Raw genomic sequence first — 19,987 nt, forward strand, 5'->3', positions numbered from 1 at the left:
ATTCTGTAGTTATATTAAGTATCTCGCCTGTATTAAATCATATGATTTTTTTATTTTATTTTATAATGTTCTATTTATTTAATATAGACCACTTGGGATCTCGAACAATCTGAATCATCAGGGTCATTGCACCACCTGGTGGTAATATATATCAAAGTAAAACTAAAAACTAAAATTTAGACAAATATTGAACTTAATGCAAATAAAAGATAAGAATAAAACAGTGAAAGGATTCCATAAATAAATGTTTAACACAACAACATGAGATAAATACCTAGTTAACCTTAAATATCTACGCAAAAAAATAATAATAACAGGCACAAAAATAAGATGATACAATTCTAAATACTACTGCAGCCTATTCCATCAGAGTGGAGTAAAACATTGAATTAATATATTTTCCTAAATATTTTTTTTTTTTTACTAATCTTTAGGTTTTGAATGAAGGGCTCCTCACTCACTGACATGTAGAAATGAGTGAGTGAGTTTGTCTTTACTGCAGAGGAGATGTAAGATGTATGGGTCTGTTTGCCTAAGATGGCCTCAAGAATACAGTTAGTATCTCCTGACTGACAGCAACCAGGCTAACATAAACATCACAACAACCATAGCTGATATGGGTTTGTTTTGCTCCATCTGAAGGGGGAGGGGCGTGTAGACCGACGTCACTAAGGTCCGCCCCCCTCCCTCTCTCTCTCTCTCTCTCTCTCTCTCTCAGTCCCTCGCCGTCTAGTCCAGTGTCTCGAAGCCGAAAACAGTGCACCATCGAGGGGTTTACCTGGCTGTCGACCGAGCTCCTTCCGGCAGTCATGGCGGCGCCGTTAGCCCACTTCGATGAGGACTGGCAGGATTTTAACGAATTCAAGCCGTCCTCGGCGTCGGCCGACCGGCTGGACCAGCTCAACTCAAACGTGGGCGAGTCGACGTCGGGCCTAGACGATTTCTCCGACCTGGACAACAGTTTCTCCGGGGAGATCTGCAGCTTCAAATCGATGGAGGACCTCGTCCACGACTTCGACGAGAAGCTGACAGTGTGTTTCCGAAACTACAACACCGCGACGGAAAACATAGCCCCCATTAAACCCATCACAGAGGACAATTACTTGAAGGACGACGAGTGAGTGTGAATTTTATGCGGGTTTTTATTTACGCTAACTTTTAATCTCTTAGCTAGCTAGCGACGTTAGCCTCAGCAGGCTAACCTACTGCTGGTGTTAACCCAGTGAGGGAGTCTTTAGCCTAGCTGCAATCAGTGTCGTCCAAAGTTTACCTTAGGTAGTGCATGTCTGTGATACCTGAATACACTTCATGTCCTTTATTATATTTATTATAACAGCATGTCTTCAGCCTGTTTCATTATTTGACTAAGTTACCTTTAGTTTAAGTTTACATTCACATCTGGAGAAAGCAGCAATACTTTGCAATGTCACAAATGACAAATGCAACATCTGGTCATTGAAGGGGTGAATTAGGAGTTTGTATTTATCTACATTAGTGATGTTGCTTGTGTTTAGCCTCTGTGTGTGTGTGTGTGTGTGTGTGTGTGTGTGTGTGTGTGTGTGTGTGGGAGGGGAGGGGAGGGCTTATGCCACGTTACCAATACTTGATTTCATGCTAGATTGGTTGATTTTTAAGCTATTAAAGCACTGATCCATAAACTGTGTTGATTGTATATTCAGAGTACGCGTCTGCTGATCCCTGCACACTTGCTCTTTGTCTTGTATTTAAATGAATGAGGCAAAACATTTTGTGACTTGACGTTTATGAGCCCTACTGTTTCCTCTTTCTGCAAACAGACACATCACGTCATGTTTCATACATGTACTCGCTGCTATATGAAAGGTTTCACAGTCAGCATCTGTTCTTGCCACCTTCACAGCCCTCGTTATCTCAGTCAGAGGTCCTCAACAGTTGTTGTATCTCTCAAATGTCACAACCACACATTCACATGACAACATGCTATTACTTCTCTGCATCTTGTCACATCAATCCCACACCGAGCATGGACGTCACTGTAACTACAGAGCTGTGTGGGCTGCATTAATCACCCTCTTCTTCCCTCTTGCCTTCTTCTGCTTCTTCTTCTTCTGCATCTAACATTGCAACATTGTGACACCGTTAGATCGGATCATATTATGTATGTAAGCGTTCCCTGATTTGCCAAAGGGGAAGTTAGTCATGTACATGTCCACAAAAAAGTGTTGCTTTACTTGAATCTTGGATGTGACTGAATAAGGGTTGAAGATTAAGTTTGGGACTTCATCACTTTAGACAGTGTTGACCTGTTTTATCACATGATCGTGTAATTGGTTAACAGTGTAGATCTATACTGTATGTGGTCATGGATGGTGAAAATGTACTTTAAGAAGCAATGGTTTAGTGCTGCAACTAATGATCATTTTTCTATTATCGGCTATTAGAGCAGAATCATTTAGCTGATTTGTTGATCCTCAGAAAATTAATTAGCAATTATTGTCATTTATTTAGTTAGAATTCTCAATATTTTCTCATTGCAGCTTCTCAAATGTGATGATTTGTTGCTTTTCTCTGTACAGCTATTATATTATTAGAAACTGAATGTCTTTGGGGGTTGGACTGTTGGTTGGACAAAAAAAGACATCTGAAGACGTCACGATGGACTCTGTATTCATGTTTCCCACTATTTATAGCCCAAATATTATTTGATTTAAAATGAGATTCAAAACAATTATCTGCCGAATAAACTGTAACAAACATAGTCATCAGTTGTAGTGTGCTAATTGGCTAGCCTTTTGATTATTTTCTCGTTTGATGGATTATTGATAAAAGAAAATTGACATTTTTTGATGTCCTCAGATTGCTTCTTTTGTCCAACCAACAGTCCAAAACCAAAAGATATTTAGCCTAACTTGATTTTTTTTGATAAATAAAGCAGCACATTTTCACACCTGGAACAAGTGCATTTTAAGTATTTGTGGTTGAAGAAGTATTTTTTGCCAATGCCAATTCATTTTCTGTAAATTGACTAATCATTCCAGCTGTACGATATTAGATATTAGGTAAATATCTAGCAGGTAATGTCACAGATATCAGTTTGTCACTTGGACATAAGAACTGAGGACTTGTGATAGAACTCAATCACCTTGGATCTTGGATATTTGTTTTTCTTGGACATTTGATCAAATACAGTAGTGGAGAGCTTATCACAGCCAGCAGTAGCAACAGTCTTGGAGTTAATGGTGCTCTAAATGTTTAGGGAAATGTAAGAAGGATGGACAGACAGTGAAATAAACCGCTATAGTTGTTGTAGGTAAAGAGACGGAGGAAAGAGGGAACAGAATAATTGGACTGCAGCCCGGTGAAGCCCAAAGAGCAGCGCCAGGCTCAGTGAGAGTCTTTTCTGGATGACTGCACTTTGCAGGACGTGCCTAGGCGCTTAACAAGTTCTCCAGCAAGACCGTGACTGAGACGAACAACGGGGATGACAAGGAGGAAATGTGTGCGGGTTTGGGTGAGAGTGAGCCTGGAGAAAGCTAAATGTGTTCGTGTGAAAGTCAGGTCGTGCATGTGGATTATTTGTGCCCATGTGTGTTGATACAACAGCATCCACATAAATATATTCACGAAAGTCATTCTGACAAATTGGCACAGCGTTGAGGTAGAAACAAGCCAATTGGTCCCTTGAAATACGGACTAGCCTTGTTCTTTTAAATGTAAATGCTGTGTGTGAAAGTGAAGCTAATGGTGAGTTTTGGCACGCACTCACGTGTCTGAGACAGTGTCTTTGCTTGAGGCACAAAATATATTTCCTGCCAGCCTTTGCCCTATTTAGAACAACCCCTCAGCCCCCCACTCCCCAAGCTGTGCATGAGCACTTCAGGGAGAAACATGCGAGTTACATAAACATTTGTCTGTGTGTGTGTCTGTGTGTGTATGTGAGAGAGAGAGAGAGATGCAGAGTCACTCTGACACATGGGTTCACAGCATCCATCCTCGCTCCGCTCGCAGCAGTTAGGATCAGAGATAAAAACACAGTGACTTGCATGTGCACTTTTTTTATATATATTTTTTATATTCTGCACAGACTCCATTTTCTGTCATAGTGTTTGAAAACTTGCGTAATGTCTACACTTTTTAGTTCTGTTTTTTAATAGGAACCACATAAAGGGGCAGTTTTATTTAGTTTATATAAAAATGCACTTAACATTTAACTGCTCAAATCATGTATAATGTGTAGAACTTCACAAAAACTGGATGTTTTGAGTTCATACCAACATTTGGCAAAAATAAATATTATTTCAGATTATATGTTCACATACTTGCACATATTTTGCAACAATCCCTTAAGTCTGGTACCCAGTGAAAAAATATGATGGATTTCGCAGTTGAACAGTAAACTTGTTTGTTTAACAGACTCCACGCTACCATATGCTCGGCTGTGATAAGTCCTCTGCCAAGTAGCTTGTTGCAGAGTATTGTAAACACTAAACAGCCTGTTGGTATAATGATGACACTGTTTCTAAACCAGATCGGAGATTATTAGCAAACTTCAAAAAGCCTCTAATGATCTGAACACACAGTTCTTAAATTAATTCCATATGGGCTACCAAAAAGTTGGCGGACCTCTGCTTAAAGGTTGGGCTACCGCGTATGCGTCAATGTTTCTCACCAGGGAATGTTTACTGGGTAACAAAATGACGTGTGTGAATAAGGCACTGGTGCATTCGTCAGTGGGTTCAGATGGCTGCTGTGAGATGCAGCAGCAGGAACACATTGAAGTGGTGAGGGGGTGGTCAGACAGCAGGACATACTGTAACACTGACAGTAATGCTGTGTCACAGTACAAAAAGAGAAGGAAACAGGGTCTGTCTTATCTGCTCTGAGGTGAAAACTCTTCCCTTATCTTGTGTTCTATGCTCACAACTATTTTCTGGTTCTCACAATATTCTCCAATCCTAATTGAATCATGAACCTCTCTTGCTTTCCTCCAGGGTGTGGAACGCTCTGACAGATAATTACGGCAACGTGATGGCTGTGGACTGGAAGACATCGCACACTCGCTCCCTACACCTGCCCACCCTCAACCTCACTGAGCCTGAGGTATCCCACACACACACACACACACACACATATGTATACACACACACACACACACACACAGAGCACGTGCCTAGCCTAGTGTACTATGTCAAGCACACAATAAACACGCCGGCAACATTTCCGTACCTCTGCTCTGTCTTTGATGTCACCTTTCAGGAGACGAGCCAAATGTAAACAGTCTGCTCCTCTGCCCTCAATCTGCTTAACCACCTGTTCATTAGTCTCATCCAAGTTCTTCTCTTTCGTTCTTTCTGAAATCTCTCTCCCTCCTTACCGATGGACAGAAGTTGGACAACCAGTCTCTGGATCTGTCAGACGACGAGGAGCTGAGGGAGCAGATGGATATGCACTCGATAATCGTCTCCTGCATCAACGATGAGCCGCTCTTCACAGCCGAACAGGTGACTTTTCTCACTCACAGTGGTTTTTTATAGTTTTGGAATATTATATAATAAAAATATTATATATTTGGAAAACTATCAAAATGTGAATACAGTGGTAATGTTAATATAGCACAGTTTTTCACAGAATGTTAGGACATTTGAGCTTATAAGTTATATCAAATCTCTGCAAATTGTTGTTTCCTGTCTTTGGTGCCTTTCACATCTGCAACATACTTGCATAACATGCAAATTCATGTCTGTGGAAAAAGAAAAGAAAAATGTCCCTTCTATAAGTCATGGCCAAATAATTAATCCAAAGTCCATCCTGTTTGCTCAGTAATATTTTCTGTGTAACAGTGTTTAGCATTTAGCATCTCAGCATAATGTTGCATGGTACATAATACACAAATGTTCCACTTGGGATATTTCTTCCTGGGAAGCTTTTATAAATCTTGCGATGATTTAACATAATTAGGGGAAAACTCCAACCAGACTGAACCAAGTAAAACCAAAATAGCATCCTGGAAAAAATGTCTTTATTGTCAGATAAGACAACAACTTTGATCTTCCATTAACATAGAACTCTGGCAGGAGATCCAGAAGCCCACTAGACACCGAGGTGATAATATTATACAGGAAAACAGTGTTTCAAGCAGTAAATATCCATGTGTAAACAGCAATATTACCAGCTGGACAACAAACCTTTATCTCCTCTCTATCCACAAAACTAACATGGAAATCCACTGTCACATAGTCTCATACACCCGTACCTAAACCTACAAATTCACAACGTGTGTGTGTTTAGGTCATAGAGGAGATAGAAGAGATGATGCAGGAGTCTCCAGACCCAGAAGATGATGAGAGTCCCTCACAGTCCGACCTGTCCATGCTCTCTCAGGACCTCCACACTCTGAAACGCTCGGGCTCCAACACCAGCTATGAGGACCGTGAGTACACGTCAGTGGTTGGGGTGCTTTGTTATTGTGCTCACCCCCTTGTGAGACAGCAGAGCTTTTTTTCACACTCTACTGCCATTTGACGGTTATCTAAATCACTTAATGAAGTGTAATGGGTCGCACAGCCTGTCACATGAAGAAAGCAATAACGCTCTTATGTAATGTGTTACAAACAGACATCAATTACGATGTTCTTGCATGTTATATAATCAGCAGCATATATTTGGCTTGCCAGACTGGTGTGGACTGAGCATTTGCACCCAGTTTGCCTTAAGGGTACGGATTTTGCTTCCAGTATCTGCATATATCAACTAGAGCATGTAGTGTGTTTTACATATTGGGTGGCACATAATGAGCATCACAAGGTTCTCAGTATTTACACTGAGCTGGTTACTCACACTAGATTCATATCACTTCCACCACTTGGCCTTCATATGCTAGGAAGCACTTAACTGTATTGTCTTTACAATGACCATTTTAATCTTATGCACCTTGCATTTATACTATATACTACGCTACAAAGGTCAAAGGAAGCTTTTGTGTGCTTTATAACACAAGATTGGGTCTGGATGCTAACATTTAGCTGCGATGGATGATACATACCTTTTTTTCTCTTTAAAAGGAGATTTTGTGCTTTAAGTGTCTGTATCTCAGTTATGACAGGGATTAATTAATTGATGGTAGTATTGGAAACAGTTACCTAACAGTAATCATGAATATTCAACATTTTGGTATTTTGTGTTCCATTCAGGAATAATTAGGCTCCCAAAGTGAAACTGTCAAACTACCATCCTCACTTGCTGAATACTCATCAAACCCACCGTGCTTTCAGACAAGCCCATACACACAAGTACCTGAATATACTGTACGTCACGCTACTTCTTCCTAATATATCTACCCGCCATCCTTAGGGCTGCGTCAGCTGTCTGTGTCTGAGCTGACCGAGACTCTGGAGGAAGTAGAGACGGCCATTCGCCGCTACAGTGAAGAGCTGATCCAGGCTCTGGCCCTGAGAGATGAACTGGACTATGAAAAGGAGGTACTTTGATTTCAGTTTGTGAAAAGCTAAGAACCAGTCCAAAAATGATTGAACTATTAACAGCATTCAGCCGACCTTAAAGCCACAATTGGTCAGAGAAATTCACAGTGATTCTTTGTTTTGAAGAAGCTTTTAAATGTTAGTGACGTGATTCAGACAGCACATTCAAACAGACTGCAGTGCTCACAGCGTTCTGTGATAGATAGCAGCGGTGATAGAGGTCAGTGAATCGCTAGCAGCTTTATTTCTCTACAATGTAATTTGCTTCAGTGACGTGACTCTGTCACAGTGTATTTTTAAACAGTAGATAAAAATAGATTTCTCTATTTATACATGTAATGACAAAACTAAATGGTAGCCTGATCCTAAAAACCAACAGAAATTAAGTTTTTTAAAAAAAACAAAACAGGTGAAGAACAGCTTCATCTCGCTGTTGATCGACGTGCAGAACAGACAGAAGGAGCACCGTGAGCTGCTGCGGAAGAAGAAGAAAATCAGAAGTACGACTACAACGGGGCCCAACGGCCAGAGGACCGCCAGCACACACATACCAGGCACGGTGAGTCATGTGCTGACACGGCGTGGGAGGCATAAGACAAACTCATATACGCTGTGTGCATGATTTATAATGACGATCAGTAATATAGACACACATGTACACTGCCACACACTTGTTCAAAGTATGAGGAGAAATGCACAATGCATGACCTGACAGATGTTTGCATGGGAGAGCTGCTTTTATACCAGCACCAAGGGGTCTGTGCCGAAACCTTTTTCCCACTTTCCCCGTAATATAGAGACCTCCTCATCTCTCTTTGCTTTCTGTTTTTCCTACTTCCTCTCACTCCTTGTAGCTCCTCACTCTGGAGGGACTCTCCAATGTCATTCAAAATGGCCTCCGTCAAACTTTTGGCAACACAGGAGGGGACAAACAGGTGCCCCTGCTCTTTCTTTCAACTCACATCCCTTTTCTTTGCAGATATTTTTCTGTCCTTTTTCGTTTTTTTACCACCGGCATGTTTCTTTCTTTCTCAACAGCTACCACTGGCGTTCGGCCAGTGATTTGTTATATCTATTTTCTTTTTTAATTTGAATTTTTTATCTTGCTTCATTTTTTAATAACTTGATTTCTGTCCTTCACTTCCCTTCTATTTATTTTATTTCATTACATGTCATATTTTGCAGCTTTTACTGTGTCATCATCCTGTTGTTCCTTTGTTTCAAGCCAAGAATACACTGTTGCATATTCATTGCTTTCTTTAGCTCACATTAAAGTGAACACAAGTCTCTTAAGAAATGTTGAAGCTAACTACTAGCCTGTACTTGCTTATCATGTTCTTATGTCGACCTTCGTGGCACTGACAGACATCATATTTTATCACCTTCTTACAACATGGAAACATTATTTGTTTTAAGATTAAGGGTGTGCAATGACACTATATACCATATATATAATGTATATAAAGTATATATGTATAACAGTCTTCTTTCATTGTGTCTTACATGATCTTCTCTTTTTCAGTACCTGACCACAGTAATCCCTTATGAGAAGAAAGCTGGCTCCCCGTCGGTAGAAGACCTCCAGATCCTCACAAAGAGTGAGTGTATTGACACACACACACCAACCGGACCATAATGACAGAATTAGATGTGTTAGTCTCTGCAACTTGTTTGCTTTCATGTTTTCGGGCGAGTTTTTTATTTTTTATTTTACCTCAGTGCATGTTACGTTTTCAAAGAGTGTAATGTGCTGCTCTCTCCCTGCTAGTCCTCCACGCCATGAGGGATGACAGCGAGAAGGTGCCTGCCCTGCTAACAGACTACATTCTCAAAGGTAAACACACAGCCGTCTGCAGTCACTTATATATATATATATATATCGGTGAGTAGGATGAAAAGCTGAGCAACTTAAGTCACATCATGTTTATTGCAGTAATATACAAAACAAAACCTCAAAATGTGTCCCAAAAGCGAGTTATATTTAGAGGTGTTTGTCACTGCTAGGTGGCTTTTGTTTGTGCCACCTGACATTCAGACATCCTGCCCCCTGTTGCCTGAAAGAGGAAGTGCAAAATGAATTTCTCCATTTTCAGGGAAGCTGATGGTAGAGAAATATGATGACATAGAGAAAAGAAAACAGTAGCACTCAACACAAGGATTAATTAAAGGGAGGGGGAAAAATGCTTCAATCACCCTTCAATGTTGACCTGTACCTTCCTTGTCTTTCGTCTGTGCTGCATTGTCCTTTGGGTAGCTCTGGTATGAGAGCAGTGGAAACTGAGGTTTGTGAGGCACTGACACATTAACACAGATTCTTCACCTTCAGCCCTCTGAGCCCTGTCAAACGCCCTTTTCTCTTTCTCTCTCAGTACGTCTTCGTAGTATCACTATCTCCCTCCTTCAAAAGCAGCAGCCTTCCCCCCACTCAATCGTTGCTGTAGTGCCTATTGTGCTCTGTGGTGCTTGTGGCTGCACTACACCTACCTCTGAAACACACCAATACACTCATGCACATGATTCCCCCTTTACTGCAAGCTTGTAGTAGCAGCTGTTCACGTGTCTGCTTCTCACCTTTTTTTTCTTCTCTTTTCTCACCCTACATTTCCTCCTTGCGGTAGCTGCTCTTCCATAATGTACAGCTCTCCTTCATGTGCCAGGTTTTTTTTTTTTTTTTCCAGCAGCATTGATAATCAGATGATCTCATCTTTTCTCCACAGTTCTTTGTCCTACGTAAAGCCAAAGGCGAGCCTCCTGTTTCCAGAACCATTGGACCATCAGAAGAGGGTTCTGGTAATCCGGACGAACTCAGATAATGGATTAAGAATCCAAATCTTCCTTCCTCCCTGTTTGTCAACACATAGACTTTCTTTCCTTTTGGCATTTTTTTTTTTGACTTTGCCACTGTTGTTTTTCCTTAGATTTTAACTCTAGATATAGCTCTTCAGTCTGTATAGTTCATTTCATTTGTAATGTTTTAACTTTTTAATGCCTGAGTGCTACAACCCTGTATATCCTGACTGCATGATGACTTGTCTATGGATGCCAGTAATCAGTATTAGTCTGAACACCTTACTTCCTGATTAGCCAGCAGCTTTTAAATGGAGACAGGGTCAGGTGTATTTTATCAGCAGGTCTGTGTGAGGGAGATGCAGTCCAGTCCAGTCCAGATTTGTAAATTCAAATGCATTTGCATCCGTGTAATTCATGCCTGACGGAGTAAAACAAATCCTGGCTGAATCTCGAAAAGCCAGAATGGTTGTGATATCGAGCATACTTTTTTTTTTTTCCTGAATGGAAACTTTTGCCATAATGGCATAATTTGTTGATTGATTGCTAATAATATCTTGGGGTTGAAAAACTCTGCTTGCTAAGGATCAAAGAGCAAACCCTTTAATTTTAAAATCTAAAATCCTAGGTCCACCTGTCTTCACATGTTGATTTTGGGTTTATGCTCAATATTAGCAGTTAGTTGAATGTTTAAAATGAAATATTTTGTATACAATTTAAGATAAATTGCACAGTTTTGGGAACTTTTTACTTTTTGAAAAAGGGAAAAAAGTTTTGACAAAGTAATAGCTGGATGAACAAACACATGTAAAGCATATTTTTTGGAGAAGGGGTTTGTTTTTAGTGAGATTGGGGACTTGCCAGTAGCCACTTTTGTGACCACATTGCAACATTATTTTGTGAATGCTGTCCATTGACCTCTGAGCCCTCGAGTAGTGACCACCATCCCCCAACAACTTTATCACTTCCCCAGGAGAGTCCTCATTAACATGAGTCTGCAAATACCTCGTATAACTTTTTAGCATTAGTATAAAAGCATTAGATAAACAGCGTAGTTAAGAGTATGTTAAAAGGTAGGTAGGTTTGATAATTGTGTAGTTAAGCTTCTGTTAAAAGGTTTTCTCTATCTGTTAACCCTTTAACTGTAACTGTAAATTTCGTGGTAGCACTTTAGTCTGTCAGTGATCTGGTCATGTAGTAGTGGAATATGTGGTGGAGGTACTACAGAGTACGTCTCACTAGATTAGCATTAGATGAAGTTTAGAAGCGTAAGCTTGTGGTGCCAAAAGCACGTCAACATGTTGTCAATTGTTGTCATGCATCCGGTTCGATTTATCTCTTATTGGTCATCATGAGCATGAGAATTTAAACAACCTTAAAGGGGCGCTCCACTGAGTTTACACACTATACGGAGTGCGGCTCAGCCTGTAAAAACATTTGTGCATGTTTAGTCGAACAAAAATACAGCCAGGTTGGATTATGGGAAATGTAGGATGCAGTGTTTTTGGACTAAAAGTCAGAATATCTCAGCCTCTGTCTCATCAACTTTGACCATTCTGTTTTTTTAAAGCATCTCTTGCATGTTTCCCAACCCTTACGGCAGTGCAATACTAATCACTGGAGCGCCCCTTTAAAAACCGTGTACCACCAATCTAGCGCTGCATGTGTCATCAGCAGGTTGGTACACTAACGTTCAGACCACCAGCTACTACAGGTGCACTACACACGGTCAGATCAGGTCTAGTCTAGCTCTCAGGTACGATCATCAGTGTTAGTAATTTAAAATCTTGTTCTGAAAAGGTACTGACATTCCTGAGTCTTCGTATGTTTCTGGCGACATTTGATCAACTACACTTAAACTTGCTGCACTTTTATCTTTTCAACAAATATCTTTAAATACCTGGATGAGCAGATAGGGGTAATCATTGTAGCCTCTTGACTAAATCAGGGTAGCATTTTACAGATGTTGATTATGTCATGACTTGTTGAAACACAATTTAATGTCCTAGACTCTAGTAGTAATAGTAGTAGGTGCAGCCAGCAGCTAAATGGTACAGGCTTCAGTAGCATGTGCTTGGTGTAGCAGTCTAGAGACGAGAGCGTGGATGCAGTTAAACTTAGACTCTTTAGAAAATCAGTTGTTAAGTTGTAGGAGAAGGTGAGACTCTCTTAAAAAAGGAGTTTATTGGATAAATATTTTAAGCGTGTCTCTCTGCGAGAAGAAGGAAGTGGTGAGAAGAAAGGTGCATAGGAAGATGAAAAGGGGTGTGATAAAGTTCATGGATGTTGGGTAAGATTGCACAAAGGGTTGCTTAAATTTGAGGGGTCCAATTAATTATTTTGTAAAGGAAGCTTGTAGTGCTATATTTAACTATTTATATATAACTGTTGTTTCTACTGTTCCCAGCTTTGAAAACATTCACAGACTAGCATGTGCTCCTTGCACTTTACTGCTGCAAACACATTTCTAATAAGGATTAGTTTGTTTTGTTTATGGACATAAAGATATCACACTAAAGGGATAAGTGCAGAGCAACTCAAAGCAAGTAATGAATTCAAACTGTTAAAATATATCAAAAAGGGAAAAGTTAAACATCAGAAGGCTTGTGGCAGTGAAACACATGAGCCATTTTAGGAGAACATCCCTCGGTTGATCATAATCTCACAAAAGCTTAAATGAAAATGACACCAACCGTGTAAATCTATCTTGTGTTTTATAATGAAATGACAGCATGGACATTAGTGGAGGGTCTCAGGGCGGTGCCCCTAATCTGGTCTCTTCTTAGCAGACATATCAGTGTAACTACAATTTAGAGATTTATATTTATATATGTACAACAAAACAAGCAATGGAGAAAAGAGGCTGCCTTTGTAAATGCCTGACAATTTTTGTACATTAAACCAACTCCTTTTTGTTTTTAATGCAATATAATTCCCCAGTTTGGGGTTTTATGTTTACTGTCTCATTTGGTACTGCAGTATATTAATTTATTATGTAAATGTTCGTTTTGTAACCATGTTATTGACTGTAATGGTACAAGTGTTTGTGCCCTCATTGCATTGCAACTCATTTCAAATAAATTAATATGTGAAGACTTTTATGTGCTTTTGGCTCACTGTGGTGTGTGTGTGCAAGTGTAACACATTATTTTATCACAGTTTTATAAGACTCACTCTGTAGCCACAAACTGCCCATGCATATCGAACAAAAATCACTTATTTTACTTAAACTTTACATGTATTAACAAAATAAAAGCAAGGCTCTTTGCTCTGTGACAATTTCAAATAACACTGGTTTATTTATTTTAAGCGTGAGATTTTTTGTCTATAAAGGAATACTTAATCCTGTCTTCCACCATATTTGGACATACATGCATGACATTGACACAGGTGCAGTTATTTTCATTAAAAATTACTTATAAAAGAAAACTAGAAGTTAAAGAGTTAATTCTGTTTTTTCATCTCCTTCAACAAAGTCTCACATACCTTAAGAGAACCTGAAAAGGGACATTTTATAATTGCTCTGGTATATTTAACTCCTTGTTCATAACTGACTATACATGGTGTGTCTTGATAATTTAACTACAAAACCCATGAATGTTTGAATAATTCACAAGACCGTATATAATATTGAGGACAAACTTACGCATTGAGGACAATAAGGCCTGAAGCTAGTTGTGTCAATCATTTGCTGTATTTAAAGTAGCAACCAACCAGTTCCTGTCCCCATTTTCTATATCATATCAAACCGTACATATACTCAGTCGAACAGTCCTTGCCAACAAAACATCTTCCATCTTACCCAGTTGGATACCACCATCTGACCTACATGTGGTCACTGTAATTTGCTAATATCATCTTTCAGACTACACAGAGTATTGTAGGAAAACAACAAAATGATAAGAGGAAAGAGTTTGTTTTGTGCATGGTCCTCTCAGTTACTACTGATTAACTTAATGGCACTTGCATCCACCAAAAGTTTCCAGTCATGGAGAGTTGATTGAAAATGAAAGAATAATAATATAATAATAATAAAATAAAAAAGTAAGCCTTTTTTCAAAATTATCACATAAAAGTAGTCTCTCTAGGGGGAAAATATGGGGAACAAACTCAAAAAGATGACTATGTTCTGTGTTCACGTCTTTGGTTTCTTGTGTCACAATCTGTATTCAGTCTGTATTCAGCTGTTTTAAATTTTGAGTATATCCTCAGACTTCCTCCTTCACACTTCAAATGTAGCTTGACCAGTTGTGTTTTAATGTCTTACTCCAGTGCTCTTGTCATGTTCGGCTCCTCTCCCTTCATTTTTCATCCTAAGAGAGAAGAAACTTCACCTCTGCTGTGTCTGACCTGTTTACAACCACAGCGACACTTTAACTGGCCAGGGCTTCAGACGAAACAAGGCGTCAAAATGTTAAAACATCCAAGGCCCCGTGTCCTGTAGGGTTCAAAGGTCATCCTCGGGTCACAGGTTGGTGTCAGTGAACATGGTGTGCTCCTTCCTCACAGTGCTGAAGCCTTTGATGGTGTCAACAAATTCCTCGTCGTCCATAAACTGTTAGGAAGAGGAGCAGAGCTTGTTAAATGGAGGATGCAGGACTCAGCAGCAGATCACTTTGAAAGTTGTTTAAATAGGTCTTTCTGCGTCTGTGTAAAAGTCTAAGTGTGTTAATGTCTAGTTGTCTCACCCATGTATCTTTGTATTGATGCACCGCTGTGAAAATATGTGTAATGCTTGTGTTGGATGAGATTCTTTTATCTAAGACCAGAACTGAACTAACAGCAACAACTGCGGTAACAGAGGGGTCTGAACAGCTTCAGCATACGTTTTTGGGGTCTCTCACCATCCCACTGTCATGGCCTGAAACGTGTGGGTCCCACGCTTCGTCGTCCCCTGTGAGGGACTTCCCGTCCATCACCTGGCTGACGCTGCGCCTCAGGGAGTTCACACTGAGGATCCCTAGCTCACCCTGCGGCGGGACCTCGTCAACGAGCTCACATTTAGCCTCCAGAACTTCCTGGTGGGAGGGGAGAAAGGTGGATATGTACGCCATTGCACATGTGCAAGTACTTCTTTGTGTGTGTTGGTTTTTACCTCCATCTTCATGGTGAAGCCCTTGAGGGTTACACTGTTGGAGAAGCCTGTTGTGTCAGGTACAGTGTCAAACTGAAAAAGGACAGTAGGTGAGACTTTAACAACAGGTTTACACTCTGTAAGCAAACAGGAAAACATGGACTGTGTGTGAAACTCTTTGCTATGGATTATCTGCCATTTATTAGCGTTGGTTGTCATTTATGGCTTTATATTTATGCCTAGGATATGAATTATATTTGTAGGGATTTCTGTTTGTTGGAACATTTTTTTTTTGCATGATAATAATTTCTCTACAAAATATAATAAGAAAAAAATATTTTTTTTTGCTCAAAAGATTCCGGAGATAAGTAAAAGTACTGTAACTGTTATACTATTATATATTATCATTAAATTATTATTATACATTAATGTTAAAACAGGATTTTACTATTGTAGTTGGTTTTTTAGTTGATGAATTGTTTCAGCTGTACATTTTGTTTGTGCAAAATCCTAACTTGTAATACGAAGCTCAAACTTTCAAATAACTGTTGTGGAGTAAAAAAGTACAATATTACCCTGCTCTGAAATGTTGTGACGCAGACGTATAAGGGTAAGGGTTAGGGTTGCATGGAAAGAAAAATAATCAGGTAAAGTACAAATATCTCAAATCTCTCTGTACTTAGTTACATCCCACCACTTATACAACTCAGACTTCCATAAATAATCCCACAATACGAACTAAAAACTAGTGCCAACTATATTGTATATTATTATATACATTAAACATTTTCTTTTTTGTGGTAACATTGGGGTGTTCCTTGACATTAAAACTCAACAAAAAAATATTAAGAAAATGTCATTGGGAATGGCAAGCAATATCCAGCTCAATAAATATATTTGTAGTGCAAATAAATACATCTTAAACTATCACTTCTTTATAGTTGAAAAAGTATAATTCTACACAGAATAGGCTCTTTTCACATTCACTGCAGATACTTCTCAAGTCTTAGCAGGAAAACCACAGGAGTGATTAATAACAATAACGATGGCTGTGTTCCATTTAGGTGTTCCAGTTGAAGAGGGCTAGAACTGTGCAGTCTGGCACACTTGAATGAAACGGAGCCAACGTTAATGTTATTAGTTACAGCCATAGTGTCTGGCATTAAAAAGGCTCATTCTCCGTGTAGTGAATAGTGATTAGTAAATGACTGAATGTCCATTCACCAAAACAGAGTTGCTGGGTGGATAAACAGCCATGGGGCTCCTCTTCTGCATGGGCAGGGCCACCAGTGGGGGTCTCTCTCTGGTGAAGGGGGGTTTGTTCAGGACCTAGAGCAGGACCACAGGGCAGAAAAGACAGAACCTAAGTGACGCCTAAGTGAAGGTTCCCAAAAGTGACTGTTTTCTTGCTGATGAAAGAAAGGATTTTAAAGGGCCTGTGATGTTGGGATCATTCCTTTCCCGGGCGTTCACTCCTGACACACTGTATAACACAACATAACTGTCTCTTACCTTATGAAGTATGACACCTAAGGCGACGGCCAGCAGCAGCAGGGCGATGCCTGTCATCACCACGATGAACCACAGCTCTCGGACCACCGGCTGGCCCCCCTGACCTCCCTCTGCCCGCTCACCACCCCCTCCACCTCCTCCAGGAGGAGTGGGGCTTGGTGAATCTGCAGGGAAAGTGTTTGATTGTGTTTTATTGGTGTCATTCGGTTTTCTTTAGTGTGGGCCACTGTAGTTGTTGATTTGTAACTGATCTTTTACGATAGTTACAATCGTCCAATCATCCAACTCTTCCTAAGGCCCGCCCCTTCTAGCTCTGTGCTCCAATATCATTTGAGCAAGCCTTGGTCAGAACATCGGTCAACTTCCTCCTTACTGTATGTAGATACCTGAATGCTAAGTGCTAGGTTCATCTATGTTTGCTGAATAACGATTGATAAAAAAATTTGCTAGCTACTTATCTAGCATTTTGCTAACATTAACTACCTTACGATGTGAGTATATGTCACTTTTATCTTTTAAACATCTTCAAATTGTGGTTGTTTCTTAAACATGGTTACCTTTTCCATATCTAAGTACATGAGAGGATAAAGTTGACCAGGTCTTGCTCAGCTGTTATTGGTGCACAGAACAAAAAGGGGCGGGACTTAGCAAGGGTCAATTACATTTTGTCATATTTGCTGAAACCTTCCCTTTATCCTGACAGTAGTTCATGAGACAGATACTGTGGAAATAATCAGGTTCCTCTGGCTCCTCCTATTGGTCCTACAAATGTCGCCTTAGAACACTAATATAAAAATATCTAAATGATTCATTATTCTTCTATATTTATTCAGACTTCTGTTGGGGTTACATTTGATAGGAGTACGTCACAAGTCAACACTGTGAGAAAGAAAGACGATCACACATGTACTGTAGAAAAGAGATAACACTGTAACTGGAGACATACTTGTGCCCATGGCCTAGTTTCCTGCCTGCAGAATGCACCACACGCCACTTTCATCCATTTATATTTCCACAGACTTTTGCGGTCTTAAACATGTCAAGTCTCTGGTTAGATTGGTACATTATACACTATATTGACAGGCCCTGAAGGCAACATAGTGCTGTTCACTGAGTAATAATGCCATTATTTTCTTTTCTTTCTAGCTCGTTCCAGTCATTCTTGTTGCAGAATGAGGAACGAGTGATGGATGAAAAGTGAAGTGAGAGAGACAAGTGTGTCCGCTCAGAGACTCACCAGTGCTGAGGTCCGTGGTTTGACCTGTGGTGGGGGTGCTGGCAGCCCCTCGCTGTGAGATACATCGATCAGAAGGGCAAAGACCTGCCGGGGCGTTTAGGATCACACCTGTTGCCCCATCAATATTTTACAGCTGATACTTTTACTTGCTGACTTGCGCTCTTCAAGACACAAAAAAAGTTCGATCCCCCATGTCCCTTCTTCCCTGCCCTGAAGGAAATGTTTCCTAGACAGCAGGAGGAAGAAATATAGTATCTAGTGTCAGAGCTAAAAGTGACTTGAACGACCTGCATTTGTGTTTCTCTGACGCTCCAAAACTCCCATCAACCATTGCTTTTCTTCAGCAGTGCCATGGTAACAGCCAGGTGTCAGGTTGCAGTTTACCTGAAGAGGCATGGTAGTGTAGTAGCCATATCACCCCTCTGATCCTCAGGTTCTGTTTGTGTTTGTGTGTCCTTTTTTATAAAACTATATCTCACATATGTTTTATATTGACTTACATATGCATATTACATATATTTGACATACATAATAAATTTCATGACAGCATGTTGCACCATTAAAAGACACGTTTGCAGAGGATGATACACACAAAAATTTGTTTATGTGGCATTATAATAAGATGTGAAGCCCATCCTTTATTTCAGTTCACTGTTTGCAAGGGTGTTGAAGTGTCCTTGAGCAAGGCACAGACTCCCCTAACATGTCCTCTAAATAAATTCATAAAGTGTCACATTTTCATTATTGCTGTATTTTAAACCGATGGATTATTTGCCATCCAGATAAATGATCACAGCAGCATGTTTCTGTCTGTTGTCTTTGTGTTGATACTTTAATGAACACAATAATAATCTCCAGAACAACGTGAACTTCATACTGAAGGCACAGATTAAGTAGATTATATCAAAGCCCTTCAAGAGTTAAGAGTTCATATCAATAATAATAAATCTAGGACGTTGTTTAATGAGGCTATGAGCAGAAATACTGTGAATTTGTTTCTGTGGTTAAATTCATCCGAGCCCTTATATTATGTGGCAGCGGCTTCAAATATTATCTGATTAATACATTAATTATCTTAATTACCTCATTAGCTAAATCAGTCTATTTATAATGAGGGTCTGTCTGTATATTTAGAGGAGAAAATTAGCTTTTCTCTCTCAAACAATGATAATGCAGCCATTCATCTTAGCTTTGAGGTTTTTATGTATGCTGTTATGGATATTTTATTGCAACCAAAGTGTCTTAGGCTGTATGTAATGGCCAGAAAAGCGTAAAGATAAACCTCTGTCACTACAGTACAATCATGTTTTTTATATATTTTATGGTAATTCTGTAAGCATGGCAGCTGTGGACAGTTACATTAATGTGTTCACCATGAATATTTAAAAGTCAGGGGTGAGAGTTTGGGCAACACATTTTAGGATGAATGATAATTTTAAAAGCCCTTTCCGTAACTTAATTAATTATTCTTAATACAGTTTTTAAGAATAACACAGGAATGTGTAGTGCATGGTGTTCTTTGCAATATGCTATACAACCACATGATGGCACTAAGCAGCAGCTACTGGTTATGTTGTTGCGAGCCAGTATAATAAGTCTACAGCAGTAGAGAATAAACTCTATATGCAGTACAGCCGCAGTAGTGCCCCTTATCCTCAGTCCCAGCTATTATTGCAATATACTGTCACGCTACAACAGTTGCAACACAAACTTTTGTCTTCCCTACCAGGACTGAAGCAGCACAGTTGCAATGAGTTGAGTTGGCCCTGGTGTGCAAATAAAGTCCCTTTTCTCTGTGTCATTCTCAAGTGACATCTAACTGTACATGTACAGTTGTCCATCTGCTGTGGGCGAATGATTAAGAATGACAGGCAAGAGGTAAAGCAGCAGATTTAGTAACAGTTTGTCAGGTAGTGCCGC

The 19,987-nt window shown here is 39.8% G+C and overlaps 2 protein-coding genes across 4 annotated transcripts; one reads left to right on the top strand and one right to left on the bottom strand.

Annotated features, from left to right (window-relative positions):
* The first annotated feature begins 713 nt into the window (after positions 1 to 713).
* On the top strand, positions 714 to 13,345 carry fez2b (fasciculation and elongation protein zeta 2b). 3 transcript variants are annotated; one of them, XM_051408137.1, is made up of 11 exons: positions 718 to 1,117; positions 4,971 to 5,079; positions 5,364 to 5,480; positions 6,268 to 6,409; positions 7,330 to 7,457; positions 7,867 to 8,016; positions 8,312 to 8,392; positions 8,980 to 9,055; positions 9,226 to 9,291; positions 9,712 to 9,739; positions 10,175 to 13,345. In XM_051408137.1, the coding sequence occupies exons 1-10, from the start codon at positions 810 to 812 to the stop codon at positions 9,720 to 9,722; spliced, it is 1,188 nt and encodes a 395-aa protein (XP_051264097.1). In that variant the 5' UTR covers positions 718 to 809; the 3' UTR covers positions 9,723 to 9,739; positions 10,175 to 13,345. The 3 variants fall into 3 exon arrangements, with proteins under 3 accessions (XP_051264099.1, XP_051264097.1, XP_051264098.1); XM_051408139.1 differs by lacking the exon at positions 9,712 to 9,739 and having other exon boundaries at positions 714 to 1,117; XM_051408138.1 differs by lacking the exons at positions 8,312 to 8,392; positions 9,712 to 9,739.
* Positions 13,346 to 13,520: 175 nt separating this feature from the next.
* Positions 13,521 to 18,417, bottom strand: si:ch211-57i17.5 (usherin). The gene is made up of 6 exons (XM_051408153.1): positions 18,068 to 18,417; positions 16,831 to 16,994; positions 16,543 to 16,647; positions 15,340 to 15,411; positions 15,089 to 15,262; positions 13,521 to 14,799 (listed from the first exon to the last, which is right to left on the bottom strand). The coding sequence occupies exons 2-6, from the start codon at positions 16,885 to 16,887 to the stop codon at positions 14,710 to 14,712; spliced, it is 498 nt and encodes a 165-aa protein (XP_051264113.1). The 5' UTR covers positions 16,888 to 16,994; positions 18,068 to 18,417; the 3' UTR covers positions 13,521 to 14,709.
* Between the last annotated feature and the right edge of the window lie 1,570 nt (positions 18,418 to 19,987).

This window comes from Dicentrarchus labrax, unplaced genomic scaffold (assembly GCF_905237075.1).
Source record: "Dicentrarchus labrax unplaced genomic scaffold, dlabrax2021, whole genome shotgun sequence".
NCBI classification, from domain to species: Eukaryota; Metazoa; Chordata; class Actinopteri; family Moronidae; genus Dicentrarchus; species Dicentrarchus labrax.

Excerpts from the sequence above, each read along its gene's own strand:
- si:ch211-57i17.5 (XM_051408153.1), bottom strand. The coding sequence starts at position 16,887 with ATGACAGGCATCGCCCTGCTGCTGCTGGCCGTCGCCTTAGGTGTCATA. Across the intron at positions 15,263-15,339 it reads GCTTCACCATGAAGATGGAG|GAAGTTCTGGAGGCTAAATG; the intron begins GTAAAAACCAAC and ends CCCTCCCACCAG. Across the intron at positions 14,800-15,088 it reads CAGGCCATGACAGTGGGATG|TTTATGGACGACGAGGAATT; the intron begins GTGAGAGACCCC and ends TCTTCCTAACAG.
- fez2b (XM_051408139.1), top strand. The coding sequence starts at position 810 with ATGGCGGCGCCGTTAGCCCACTTCGATGAGGACTGGCAGGATTTTAAC. Across the intron at positions 1,118-4,970 it reads AATTACTTGAAGGACGACGA|GGTGTGGAACGCTCTGACAG; the intron begins GTGAGTGTGAAT and ends GCTTTCCTCCAG. Across the intron at positions 8,393-8,979 it reads ACACAGGAGGGGACAAACAG|TACCTGACCACAGTAATCCC; the intron begins GTGCCCCTGCTC and ends TCTCTTTTTCAG.